This window comes from Oryzias latipes, chromosome 2, assembly GCF_053564925.1.
Source record: "Oryzias latipes strain Hd-rR chromosome 2, Olatipes_Hd-rR_3.1".
Classification (NCBI taxonomy): Eukaryota; Metazoa; Chordata; class Actinopteri; order Beloniformes; family Adrianichthyidae; genus Oryzias; species Oryzias latipes.
Window position 1 is genome coordinate 10,903,041 of NC_136238.1, and position 14,474 is coordinate 10,917,514.

The following is a 14,474-nucleotide window of genomic DNA, read 5'->3' on the forward strand; positions in this document are numbered from 1 at the left end:
GGATCTGTACACAATTCTTGGAAGCTGAAAACATCCCAGTTCTTGCATGGCCAGCATACTCACCTGACATGTCACCCATTGAGCATGTCTGGGATGCTCTGGATCGGCGTATATGACAGCGCGTTCCAGTTCCTGCCAATATCCAGCAACTTCGGACAGCCGTTGAAGAGGAGTGGACCAACATTCCACAGGCCACAATAGACAACCTGATCAACTCTATGCGAAGGAAATGTGTCGCACTTCATGAGGCAAATGGTGGTCACACCAGATACTGACTGGTTGTCTGAGTCCCCTGACCCCCTCAATAAAACAAAACTGAAGACTTCAGAGTGGCCTTTTCTTGTGCCCAGTCTAAGGCACACCTGTGCAATAATCATGCTGTCTAATCAGCATCTTGATATGGCACACCTGTGAGGTGGGATGGATTGTCTTGGCAAAGGAGAAGTGCTCACTATCACAGATTTAGACAGATTTGTGAACAATATTTCAGAGAACTGGTTATTTTGTGTATTTGGAAAATGTTTCACATCTTTGAGTTCATACCATAAAAAATGGGAGCAATAACAAAAGTGTTGCGTTTATATTTTTGGTCAGTGTAGTTCTGCATTATTGGTTAGATACTGACTTCAGATATTTTCAAACTGGTAAACTGATTCCAATATTTAAATCTTTGTATTTCTTTATTTAAGATCCTGTTTAAAGAAAAAAAAAACAACTTTCAAGCAATTCCTTCAACAAGTGGGTTGACTGTATTCTAAGATTTAAAAACCCCTAACATGTTGAAGTTTGTAGCAGACACATTGATCCATTCGTTCATTTTTTAGATTTAGGGACTTTATCAGCACAAAGTTTAACAATAATCTTTTAATGCATCCCTGTGCCAGACAACCAGTTACAGTCAGGGCGTATGAGGGGTAACTGCTGGACTTCTGCGACGCTTTTGTAAATTGGCGGGGATTCAATCAGCAAATTGCTGGTAAGACCCAACTTGTGCCGGACAAAATACGAAGGTCGTAGACCACACACGGTCAGCCAGTAGAGCTGACCATACATTTTTCTACAGGCGTGCTGCTGATGATAGGTTGTAAAAAACACAAACAAACGCAAAGGTAAGTAAGTGTGAGGTACGTGAAACTCAAGCGTTTTGTATATATTTTTCATTTTAAGACCCTCCCTAAATGCAGCAGACATCACAAGTAGTCAGTTAATGCTGTTCACATGATCAGAGCGGGCTCCCTGCGCGTAGCCTGACTGTTGGGAAATCGGACAATTGGCGAGTAGTTTGTGTGGGCATCCTACGGGCATTTGGGTGCAGATAGTAAGGCCCCGACAGACGGACCTTATGGTTCAAAGGTATGGTAAAGGCTTAATGTTGGGGACGGATGCAATGTAGCTTTTCTAAAAAGCCTTTTGCTAAACGTCTGCTAAAAGACTGACAGATGAAGAAGTTTCGGTCCCTTTTGATCATTCCAATGGCTCCCATCTTTTTTGATGGCAGAAGAAAAACAACTGAAATCACAATTTTTTTTGGTTTGTGTCGCTCAGGTGTTGGATCTCTTAAGATATTTCTCATTTTCATCTAATATCAAAGAAACAAAACTACTATCCATCCAAAATTACAAGAAAAGTATGTTCTAATATGTGAAATAAAAGACAGGAAACTGAAAGATTGTTGAAATCTTTCTTCTTTTTTAAGCCAAATAATCAATTGTGAACATTAATGATGGTTATGCTGTAAAAAAACACATTCATCCCTTTTATAAACCAACTATATTCCCATTTGGGGGTTGTTAAAGCCTAACTAGCCACCAAAAAGCAAAGGCAGGGTAAATCCTCGACAATTTGCCAGTCCATCACCAGGCCACACAGAGACAAACAAGAACACACACATTCACACCGGTGAAGAACATCCAGCAGTTAAACATGGATTTATCTCAGTGATGCTCTGGGACTAATTTGCTTCTTTGTGGCAATGGAAACCTAGTTGGGAGTCTAAGAAGGACAAAAGCCTCTAGCTACAGGAAGCTAAAGTTGGACCTTTTAGGACACCAATGACAGATCCATCAGAAATGCAAGAAAGATCTTAAAGAGACGATCACTGTTTCCAGACTTGAACACTGAAAACGTCAATGGTAGGACTTTAAAACCATGGTTTTGACTTGTAAAGCCAAGAATATTAGTAAAAGATGATATGAATTGGGTGAATATGTCAATACAAGATGGTACTATACCATGAAGTAAAGACATTTCACCGTTACATTTCTCTATTCAATAAAAGATTTTTGCTTCTCTTCAAAGAGAATCAATACAAAATGGCTTTTGTGGTTCATCCATTACAGTTGGTCTGAACTGTTTTGACAGTGTATCCTCCGGCAGACGTGTGTTCACGTTTAAGATTTGTGGGCAAATTTGACCGACCTGACAGCCTAATATCAGCCGGCCAAGCCCATCAATTTGAAAAGCGGCGGAGCCTGAAAGCGCCGCTGAAGCTGCAATCATATGAAAACAACTGCAGCCTTCCTGCTGCGCTCCAGGTTAAGTCAAGGGCTGCAGCAGCAACATTTAAAACCGAATTCCTTCACGCTGCAAACACATATGCGAGAGAGAGGAGCTTATGGAGACAGATTCCTGTGCTGCTAACGTAGACAATGAGCAGTAATCAGGGCTGAGCTGAAGCAGAACAAAGGGCTGCAGGGCTTTAGAGAAAAAGTCGTCCACGTAGAGAAATTGAGCTCATTTTCTTCCTGCTCATAATAATTAATGTACTTAATCTCTTTTTAAATATAATCAGTACACCGGACGAGAACTTTAGGAGCTTTGTGGAAAGAAGTAAAATCAAAGATTTTAGAAGAAATACTCAGCTAAACTAGAGGAGATGTAAGTACTAGCAACAAATATTCATGTATTTTTCTTTTTAGGAAAGACAATTGAGGCTAAAGAGGATTAAACAGAAACAAAAAAAAAAAAAACCACAGAGTCTCTAGAGATCAATAAATAATTCTCTTGCTATGACAAAAGATGGACGCTTTTTGAAAGCTGTCATTTGAAAAGAATAAGATGATTTTGAAACGTCCTTTTCAAAGCTTCTGCCCTCTGAGTCGAAGTTATGGCTCTGACACTCTGACTCTTCGTGTTGCTCAGGTAGCAAAACCACTTTGGGTTGTGAGACTGGAAAATGACAGCAGCAATTGAAGTCATTCCGCATCCGATCAATACTATGAAGCCTCTGATTTTTTTTGAGGCGTATTTTACAGCAACTTTGAAGCCTTAAAAATATAGTTCAATCACAGAAGTTCAGAATCTTTCAAGATTAGATTCTGTTTATTGCAAATTTTAATAGCAAAAAAAAATGTTCTTTGATGGAAATCGGACAAAGAAAAAAAAAAGAAGTTTAAAGTCCCACTCTGATTATCTTAAGATCTGTTTTAAAAGGGTTTCCAGTGGTCTTTTAAACAGTGGCCGAGACTACCAATCGCAGCAAAAAAACATACCCGTGCCAGCAAAAATAGAAACTCCAGATAAAAAGAAAAGAAAAAAAAACACTTGAATTAAAAAAAAAAAGCCACACCAGAACTGGATTGTCGGGGATTGTTTTCGCCCGAGCACCGCTGTCAAAAGAAGGAGAAATAAAGAACAATTGGAAAACAGACAATGTCACTTTGTGTACTTTTTTAATGCGTCATTTGGTTGGGCCATGATTGAAGGTAAACTAGAGGATGCTGGTTTACTGTTGGATTCAGCTAGCACAAAGTGTGCGGTAAGAACACTAACGAGTTCTGTAGCTTTACTCCAATATGCACCAAACCCAGTCCCATGTACCACAGCGCGGTCTCACTCCAGACAAACACAACTTAGAACAGGTACGGAGAGCAAAAATACCCCAGAGAGGAAACAACTGACGCCCTTCTAGCACCTTATTACTGTGTTGGTTGTTGTTGTTTTGTATCATTAATAATCATACTAACAATAATCTACAGCACAAATAGCAGAGGGGCGGCCGTGGTGCAGCGCTAGTGCGGTCGACCCATGATCGTAAGATTGCAGGTTCGATTCCCGCCTTGCACACGCATGAGTCGAAGTGTCCTTGGGCAAGACACTGAACAGCGGAGGAACCACCAGTGTGTGACTGTGTGAGTGAATGTGTGAGTGAATGTGTGTGTGAATGTGTGTGTGACTGGGTGAATGGGTCCGTGACTGAAAAGCGCTTTGTCCTTGTAGGAAGAAAGTCGCTATATAAGTATACACCATTTACCATTTACCAGTTATTTAGATGAATGTGAAGTTGTCTTTCCAGTTGACGTGTGCAGTGTTTCTTTTTTTGTTGGCGGTAATTTTTTTTTTAACGTACAACCACTGTATTTTTAATGGTGATGATGATGGTGCAATTTTTAGCCAAAATTTAAAAACCTGTGTTGTTTTCTAGGATATAGTTTCTGCAGAGCAGCAGTAGTCCATTGGAAAATTCACCTCGGAGTTGTGGGTGGGACCATTGGCCCCGCCTCCCCTAACCCTCCCTGATTTCTAAGAGCTTGTGCTCTACCCGGCGTATTTCTAACATCGCGAATATGCTTTTCCCAATTCCAGCGGCTCCTGATTCCCACCGATTTGGATAAAGAAATACTTGGAAATGCAATTTTGAGCTTAAATAGCTTGATGAATGAATGTCACAAGAACATGTTAAAAACACTTTTTTCATCGAAGTATGTCTTTGGGATAAAAATATTAAAAATCGCTAAAGAAGCACGTGTGTAGCGAATAATGCTTTATACAGCCATGTTGATAGATTATCGCTTTAAAAGCTTTTTTCAATCATTTTTTAAGAAAACAAAACAAACAAAAAACATTTTGTTGTGAGTTAAAAGACGTAAAAAGGAACTAAAAGGAGCAGCATTTCCAGAAGAAAATGCAGGGTTGAATGCTATATTGCTGAATAAAAACTTAAAGTTTAATAAAATTTAAAAACTTCTTTAAACTTAAAGAAACTTAAAGGGTAATAATTGGCAAAAAATAAAAAAATAAAAGATCAAAGTTGACCATAAATAAAGTGAAAACAGCACAGTAACAAAAACAGTATGTTTGTGAAAAATGACAGAGCCGGGTCTCGAACCAGCGAGCTTCTGCACCAAGGATTCCCCATGTATTTCAATGAAGGCAAAAATCCTGGAAAACCTGGAATATCTTGAAAAGTTCAAGGATTTGAAGGACCAAACGTCATAGCTGGAAAAAGCTGAACATTTTAATAGTTGAAAGGTTAAAATTGTAGGAGTTAAGTGGCAATAAAATGACGGAAGACACTATAACAAAGAAATAAAGAGGAACAGGAGAAAAATTTAAAAATTAAACAATCAAAAGAAATGACATTTTTAGTCCTTCAGCTCTCATCCAAAGTTTTCTTACATCTTAAGTGGTGTGAGATTAAGGGCCTTTTTTCCTGAGACGTGATCATTTATTTGAATCAGCGCGTAAATCATTTTGTTTTTTATCAAGTTGAGGGCTGGAAATAATAACCACTGTTCCACCCTATTGAGCATAAATGGTTAAGTTCTACCAATCAACCCCAATCCTCATTTTTACCCCACCGTGTTTCACTGTTAGTGCACTTAATGGTTTAGGTCAAAGATGGTCCTGGTCATTAAAAAAAACACAACACTTTGATCTTATTTGTCTGTAAAAGGCTGAATTCTATTTTCTCTTGCATTGTTTTCGACAACCTAATTTATGTTTCCCTGTTCCCTCTTTGGGCTCTGAAGGACTTTACCATGTTTGGTGGGACCTGTAGAGTCAAAGATAATGGCGGTTTCTCGTTTTTTATGAGGGTAACTGGGTCCTAACCAGCAAAATATATGGAATTTAGACAATATTTACGGGCAGAAATACTCACAGTTATTTAAAAAAGTTTGATATTTATCATTGATGTCTTCGCAGATCCCAATATAAGGTTGAAATTGGGTGAATTAAGGTACCCTTGTAAATTTGTGGCTTATATTCAATTTAAAATTCTGTTTATTGGGACAATTTTTCTAAAAAGAAAAAAGAAAAGAAAAACAAGTAACATTGCAAGCATTTAACCTAAAAAGGGAAATGATTTAAGCTTTGATTACAGCGAGGAGGAGGAGATGCTCGTCAATGAAACGTTAGGAATGACCGCATACAGAATGTCAGAAATGTCCTATTTCCTTTATCAACAATGACCTAAAATGACAACTGCCATTGCTGTTAGCATGCTTGGCCCCCATCCCAACAGTTAGAAGAATTTATAAACCATCTGCAAAAGCAATATTTAAAGAATCCATTCCAGTTCTTTCTCTGTTTAAATGGAGACGCTCACTCATCTTACGGTTTGTTCAGACAAAGAACACCAGAAGCTCTTGGAGTCCTAACTGTCCCATTTCCGGCCTTTTAGAGGGCTAAGAGCTGAAGGTATGCGCAGAGGGATTTCTGTAATTCATCCTAATGATTGTCTCGTGATAAGCTCTAGTTTCAGTTGCAAAAAAGTAGGACATCATTCCGTAAATAATAGAAACAAGTGTCTAGTTGCGCGTTGGTTGTTGACGCTGTTTCTCCCTCCGGATAACCGCTAATGTCTTTCACTCTTGGCATTGTGCTGCACATTTTTAAATCCTCCAAAGTGGAGAACTTGCAAAAACATTGCTTTTGTAAACGTCTGCACTCTGACTGATCATTAATACATAAAGAACTGCTGGTGAACTTTCTTGGCATTGCTCACGTGCTCAAATGTAAAGTAAAAGCTCGGAAAGGAAACAGTATGTTCTGATTATGTTACAACTGTTTCCTTAAAGACCCACTCCAATGAAAATGGTGTTTTTCACATGTTATTGTGGCATTTTTTATGACAAAGGACATATGTAAAGAATAGTGGTATAACAATCAATCGATTGCTATGCCTACGATCTAACCAGATCGATTTGTTTGAGGCCGAATCGAATTGATCTATACCATTAAAAAAGAGGATTCAACATGAGATAAACCAATAATCCAATCGATATTGGAAAATACCATGTGGATTAGATTAGGTAGAGTAGGTTTATTTACTATAAAACATCAAGTGCCTTCAAAAGACAAAACCTATGTGATGTCAGCAAAAAAAAAGGATCTTCCTATCATTCCAGTCCAATGTGTGGAAAGACTTTGAATATAGCAAAGAGATGTGACCATTTGATTTGGTAGAATGTTCTAATCATGTTCCTTTTGTATTATTTTGATGTAAATAAAAACAAACAGCGGGATGAACTTTATGGAACTAAAATGTCTCTTATCTAGTTGTCCTAAGTTGATACGTCTTAGTATGAATGTTGAACTGCTGATTGTATTGTTTTTTTGCATTTGCTTTGATTGCTTGAAAAAAAAAACATTTCAAATCAAATAAAAGATAAAATTTGAATGAATTTGCCATTAATTCTTGTTTACTTGTACACAAATTTATTTTACACTTGATTATCTTGCAAGAAATACAAGGAATCTGGAAAACTTCACCTGTATTGTACCCAGATATTTCTCTCTGAGTCACACAGGTTGAAGTTTTGGATAAAGATGAACTGGATCCATTTTAGGTCAGTGAATCGGATCGTTCAAAATGGACTAATATTAACTGGGAATCTGATCGGCAACTCCAAATAATTTAAAATTGAATTGTTACACCTCTATTAAAGTAAATTAAGCTCAGAACTATATTTCTAAGTATTTCTTCTTCCACTTTCGGCTTCTCCCATCAGGGGTCGCCACAGCGAACAAGTCGCATGGTAAATTTGGCAATGTTTTACGCCGGATGCCCTTCCTGACGCAACCTTCTCCAACCGGGCTTGGAACCGGCACAGAGGTAGAGAAGGGAACAGGGAGCAGCCCGGAGTCGAACCCTGGTTTCACGGACGGAAGGCGCCGCAAACCAGCACGAGCTAAACCGGCTCCACCTATATTTCTAAGTATTTCTTCATTTAAATCAATGTGAATCAGAAGGAGGCAAAAAAGTACCATTTCATAAATCTTCTATTTGTGATGTAGAAGCTACATTCGGCGAGCCACAAGCTCCATTCTGCTGCATCCATTCTGTCGCAGACAAACAGATTCATGTACGTCTTGGTTTTCCTCGTCTGAGCTGGAATCTGGCTCAAACCGGAACGGCTGGATAGCTCCAACATTGCTGGCTGTTCGTTGCACTGGTGGTGTTAGATTTTGGAAGTGAGGGGCTGTGAGCTAGCGAAAGAGAAACAGATGGATGATGGGAAGTGAGGGAGGGTTTACTGCCGCTCTGCAGAAACTATGTCCTAGAAAACACAGTATTTTTTCATTTTAGCTAAAAACTGTAAAATCATAAATAGAAGACCACTAGGAATTCTTTTACAATGGATCAAAATATGATTGGAGTGGGACTTTAAGATTGCTGTTGTATGGTATATATATTAATATATAATATATATAAAAAAGACTGAAAATAAATAAAAATTCAGCCAACTTTGAAAATTATAATCAACCAGAAAGCGTCACTGAGGTGACCCGGTGCACGGAAACACAGTAAGTTCTGGGCTTGTATTTGGGTGACTACAACCCCGGCTCACCCTGTTGTTGCTTTCTGACCTGCTTCCATTAAAGCTCGCCGTGTATTTGTGCCAGCTCTGCTGTTCCTCCCACCTGAATGCACTCAATTTGGACCGCGGCGGAATGCGCCGGGGGTATCATTTGGACGGCCTTTCAGTCATTCCGCTCTGCAAATGGTTCAGGTGCGCCGCCATTAAGCCTCGCAGACAGAGGCCCAACAGTTGCAGCCAAAAAGTTGTGAAACATTTCGGTTCTTTAGGTTTTAGGTTTGGGATTCTTTAGCTCCGATTTCTCCCGAGCCTGTATGCTCTCTGAATTGTCCGTTCCGTCATCTTTACAGTCCTTTCCTTTCAGAGCTTTTTATAAGTAACGGCAAAGTTCAGCCTTGACGGCGTAAACACTGCTCTACAAGCAGACAAGGACTATTTAGAGTTGAATTAAGTCCAGCTTTTTGACAGAAGCTGCCAGACTTGAAGTGAAGCTGCAACTTCAAGGCAAAGCTAAGCAGAGCAGGAAAATAATAAGGTGGAATGTGTGAGAAGAAAAAAGAAGAAAAAAAAAAGAAAAGCAGGTAGAGAAGGAGATTGTAGCTGAGGGTTATTGACGACTTATTCCCGGGGGTTTCACTCTACGGTCGATGGGACGGCAGACAGGGGGGTGTTGCGCACCAGAAATGGCCTCTTTTTCTTTTTGGGCATTAAAAAAAGTATATATATATATATATATATATATATATATATATATATATATATATATATATATATATATATATATATATATATATATATATATATATATATATATTATTTTTTTTTGGGAGGACTGCTCGGTCATCAAGAGAAAAACACTTAATTTTCTGTAGGGCTGAAACGAAGCGGTTTTTCACTCTTGAAGACATTCACGGATGTTTAATGAAATATTTTTTTTTAAAAGATAGATGCTGAGTCATTTTTGCTGTCATTACACAGCCCATTACTTATTAAATATACCTTTGTTCTCTGAAATGAATATGTAGGTGCAGGCCTGCTTCCCTTGGGGATTACAGGCTGTAAAGAGGAGGAAGATTACCATCAGATGGGTCTTTATCATAATTTCTCGGTTGAATTCTCCTTTTGTGGCAAAAAAAAAAAAGCCGGAGCAGTGTCCTTTAAAGAGCACCCTTTGCTGTCATCTGAATATACCCTGACAGGGAAGTCAGATGGCTACGGGCTTCAGTTTTCCTGCCAGGATCCGAGTCCATGTCTGAACAATGTGACCTTTTTTTTTTTTTTTTGCATATTTCTGTCTGGAAAAGGGAGTTCATGCAGGGAATTGTTTTTCGTATTTACAGCCCGCAACTCAGGACAAATAGATGTGGTCACCCTTCTCTGGCTGCCGCCAAACTCACAGAGTCGGAGCTCCCTCTATGGGTGGTGGGCGAACCTCCCTTGTTTACGTTCCGACCTCGGCTGGGTTGCTTTCATTCATGTGAACAGTGAATTTAAAAAAATAAAAAATCAATAATGCATCTACAAGATTCAATCTGTTGCTTTATATGTCAAATTTTGGGGAAAAAGCATCAGAACATATCAGACGGCTTTCCGTGCTTCTGCGTTTGCAGGAAAACTGCCTCATTATTTGCAGATTTTCACACTACACTGCAGCTGTGCTTGCAGAGGAACTGACTGGAGGCGGGAGTAACACATTTAAAACCTTTCTAGTACTTGTGAGTGGGTGGAAAAAGAGCCTTCAAGGTGGGGTTTTTTTCGGAGTGTATGTGGCGAGTGGGATGTATAATGTGCCTTTGGAGTGCTGGGTTCTGCCTATTCACACTCCTCTGCCGGTGAGTGGGTCTCTCTGCCTGTGACTTGGAGCTCCTTCAGCCTGGCCATCACTCTTCTCCCCATCTGGCTGATCTCAGATCGGCGGGTCTCCTCTGCGTGACGCTCCCTGCGGTGACAGAGGAACTCCACATTACTGATAGGAGGGGGTTAAAGGCGCTGAGAAGCAGCTGAAGTCGTGAGGAGAAGGAGGAAAATGATAAACAGATCTCCTTAAATAGGCTGGAAACTCTTTAAAAAACCCAAACAGAAGATCGGTCACATTAAGTGGGGCTTTTTGTCGTGTTATGTAAGAATAATAAAACATTTAAAACCAGAAAAAAAAACATGTGGAGTTATAGCGTGAGCCACTTGATTGTTTAAAACAACTAAATTCTAAAATAGTTGGAAGGAACAGGTATTAGCCTATTGTAAATCTGAAGACAGCAACAGGTCTGTTTAAGGTTAGAAGAGGGAGATGCTCCTTAAAGTGTCATTCCTCTTATTTGAGGAACTGTAACTCAAAAAAACAGCTGATCTTTATTCTGTTTTCATCTATTGTAAAATTGTTCCCAGCGGTCTTTTAATTATGATTATGCCATTTTTAGTCCAAAAAAAAAGCTGTCATTTTTCTAGCACATAGTTTCTGCAGAGAAGCAGGACATCATTAGAAATTTGCCTCCGATTTGAGGGTGGGAACACTGGCATGGAGTGAGCCCGCCCCTACTTCCCCTCATGCATCCGTTAACACTCTCTCCCACTAGCTTACAGCCCCTCCCACCACCAATCTTACATCATCTGTGCAACAAGAATGGAGGAGTTTCACCCTTTGAAACCAGGGCTTTGACGTGCATGCAGCTTTCGCAGACATGCAACCCTTTACAACAGTAAAGTGTTTACGCAATTAACGTAAACCGATGGATTCTGACGTGAAGAAAAACAGGTTAGCGCTTCCGTTGGAATTGTGTTAAGTCCATAAACATCTTAAGAGTTACGGTGATTTAAAGAGTGTGTGTTATTTCCTGTCACCTGTGACAGCTCCAGTTAATATTATTTATACCATTGCCCGGGTGAATACTCAGTTCTGATTGGCTGCTGTGTATGGATTAAGTTAGGGTTAATGGGCGACGAAATATGCGTTATCACTTTTTAACGCACCCCGTGGAAGCCTGAACCCTCTGACGTGACAGAATATTTAGGATAGGTGACCGGAACTTCTTTTTGGGGCGTGCGTTTATCACTGTGCGTTATCACTTTTTAATGCACACCCAGCAGCCAATCGGAATCGAGTATTCGCCCGGACCATGGTATAAAAGCCGATAATGCACGCTTCAAAAAGAAGTAGCTTAAATGTCACTGAGCCGGCTCTTTTAAAACAAACTTTAGCTTCATCATCTGGACAAAAACAAGCGGTAGGAGGGGAACTTTCTCTCTGAACTGATGCTTTATTTATTAACACATCGTGACGATCAGCATATATATCACTTTGTCGGGAACGGCTCAGCCGGCTAAGCGGAGCGTCGTCACGGTAACATGACAACGCGCCGCACCACGTAACAAATGGTCAGCTTTTTGCGAAAAAGAGATCCGAACCGAAAAACATTACAAGTAAGTACTAAAAAGTGATTGAATAAGTATTTCTTTTTTTTTAAGTGACCATGGTATAAGCGGGTTAATGGCCTTCAAAGTATGCATTATCAGAAAATGCTGGACTTTGCGGAAGCAAATTCAGGCTTCCACGGCGTGCAATCTGATAATGTAAAGCTAATCTGCTATTAACCCTTAGATATATTAGTAAACCCTGTTTGGTTTTTGCAATTCTATAACGATAAGTTAAAATTGACTGATTTATTACAAACCCAATTGTCTGACGTTTAGATTTTGGTTTATTTTTAATGTCCTATAAATAGAAAATGTGGTTTAAAATTGATTTTATGCCGCGTTAAAGGGACGTTTGGATGACGTGCATAAAGTCCCAGTAGTGTTGGTATGTTCAGTATGTTGTGGGAAAAATAAATAATATCTTCATGTTTGGTTTATACTGACTGCTTCCCCTCGTAAAACTCAGTTTTATTTTGTCCGTTCCAAAAGTAAAAAAAAAAGAAAATCACTTCTTGAGCTCCAACTCATTAAACCTGAAAACCTTGCGTTTCTAACCAGTTTTCCTAGTAACATGCACACATCCTGCTAGTTCTAAACTGACCGAGCTGTTAGTCCTGCGGTGAGGTTGCTATTGGCGACCAGCGCTTTCCCAGACAGGAACTCGGCTCGGATCATCTCAGGTGTCAGCTGCACTCCTGAGCCGTCGCACCTGCACACATGTGAGTGCCGGTGAGTTATTTAAGGGCTAATACAAAGGAGGAGACAACAAGAGGCGCTGCTGTGTCAACAGCCAAGTGTGTGAGCTCACGGCGTGTCTGTTAGTGGCACCAGATCATCAGGGAGAGCGGGGAGGGGAGGAGGCGCTGCGAGACGGAGGATATCTGTGTTGTAGTCGATGGACCTACAGGAGACAAACACAGACGAGGAGATAATGCTCACAAACTCTCTGGGAGAGATGAAAGAAGTGCTGAGGGTTGTTTGAAGCCTCCCCCTGAACAGAGATGACGCCTGATAGGGAAGCACATAAAACCCTCACTAACAAGCATTTATCACCTAATGAGGAAACACACAAACAGACTGAAAAGAAAGTATAAAGCAGAGAGATTAGAGCGGGAATTTGCATGTTTACAGTCAGAGCGCTTGATGCTGGTGGTGAGTCGGTGTGCGACAGAGGTGAGGTCTTGTACGCTGAAAATGGTAAAAGGTTTAAAAGGATGGCCCCAAGCATTTTTCCTGACAGCAGAGGATGAGCTGCAGTGTGTCACGCAGGAGGTGGGATGCAGAGGCCTCCTCATTCTTCGCCCAGGTATAAAAAATAAAAAGGATAGTGGGATGCCGATTTACAAGCGTCGATACCAACAGCTGGGATTTGGAGGCAAGAAAAAAAATGCAAAGGGTTCTTATAGATGGAAGTAAATCAGCTTAAGGTGATGCTGAGGCTGCAAGTCCAGATACAAAATATATAAATATATAACTACAAGCGGTCGGTGAAAAAGACCATCAACTAGTCTGGCAGACAGTCAAATAGGGATCAACTCAACAGCCTGATATTCAAGCATGTACCGATGAATAAATGATCTACACCTATGAAATAAAGTATGAAGGAGCTGCCTGTTTTACATGAACGTCTCAGACAACGGCCAAACATTGTCCTCTTATGGTTTCTGTGCGCGCTCCCAGGTTAAAGTTCTCTCTCCTAGTGTCATCGAGAAGCAACAACGTAGTAGGTAGCTAGGACTACAGTTACACTAAATGCAAGTTTTTCAGCAAATCCAGCAGGTGGCTGCGCTACAGCATTTGTGATCGGGAGGTGGTAGTCGCAGTTCTGCACACTGCGCAGCGGCCGTGGAGGCTTTAAGAAGAAGTTTACAGTGACCAGACGATTATTTGACATCGGTCCGGGCACATTATGAGGGCACACGGTGGCAGTCCAGAGACAGCCAGGTGGCAGGAAGGGAGCAGCGCAACATATGACTTATAGGAAGGTCTCCAAGGTCCCAAAAAATCGTCTGATGATCAGCTAATTACAAACTGCCAGCCATTCCCCTGTCTCTGTCCTGCCGTCCCAATGCCACCGTCTGTTTGTTAGAAACTGACAGTAGCAGCGCGGCCACTCGACGATGACCAGACAACAATCTGCTGATCCTGGCCACTGTGGGTCCTGCATGTAAATGGGGAGACAGCATTGATGCTCTTCATCCGATGAAGACTCCTGATGTGGTAGGATTGCTTTGACCTTCGTTTTCGTGGGTGCTGGGGCTTTGCCCTTGCTGGCTTTCTTGGGAGGCATGTTGTCTAAAAATGTGTAAATTTGTAAATTGACAAGATTACGTGTGTTCAAATCTAAGTTGCGGATGACCAGTGGTGCAGAATGGTCCGCTTTTTATATACACCACCGGTGGCACTTGGTATGGACAGTCGCCGTCCGAAGACATTTACATATCGTCCAATTGGAGCTGCTGCCACCGCCCTGTGGCCGCCCAGCTGTCCCCGTCTGGCCGACGCCTGACTCCTGCTGTC

At 40.7% G+C, this 14,474-nt stretch overlaps 1 protein-coding gene across 2 annotated transcripts in view; it reads right to left on the reverse strand.

The window, feature by feature from the left end:
* Positions 1-10,064: 10,064 nt before the first annotated feature.
* Positions 10,065-14,474, reverse strand: part of cfap221 (cilia and flagella associated protein 221) — a 45,418-nt gene continuing 41,008 nt past the window's right edge. For both annotated transcript variants that reach the window (XM_023965589.2, XM_078942787.1), the window contains exons 22-24: positions 12,763-12,855; positions 12,556-12,663; positions 10,065-10,482 (exon numbers count right to left, since the gene is read on the reverse strand). In XM_023965589.2, the coding sequence (XP_023821357.1) occupies positions 10,356-10,482; positions 12,556-12,663; positions 12,763-12,855 (328 nt within the window). In that variant the 3' untranslated portion in view covers positions 10,065-10,355. The remainder of the gene's footprint in view (positions 10,483-12,555; positions 12,664-12,762; positions 12,856-14,474) is intronic.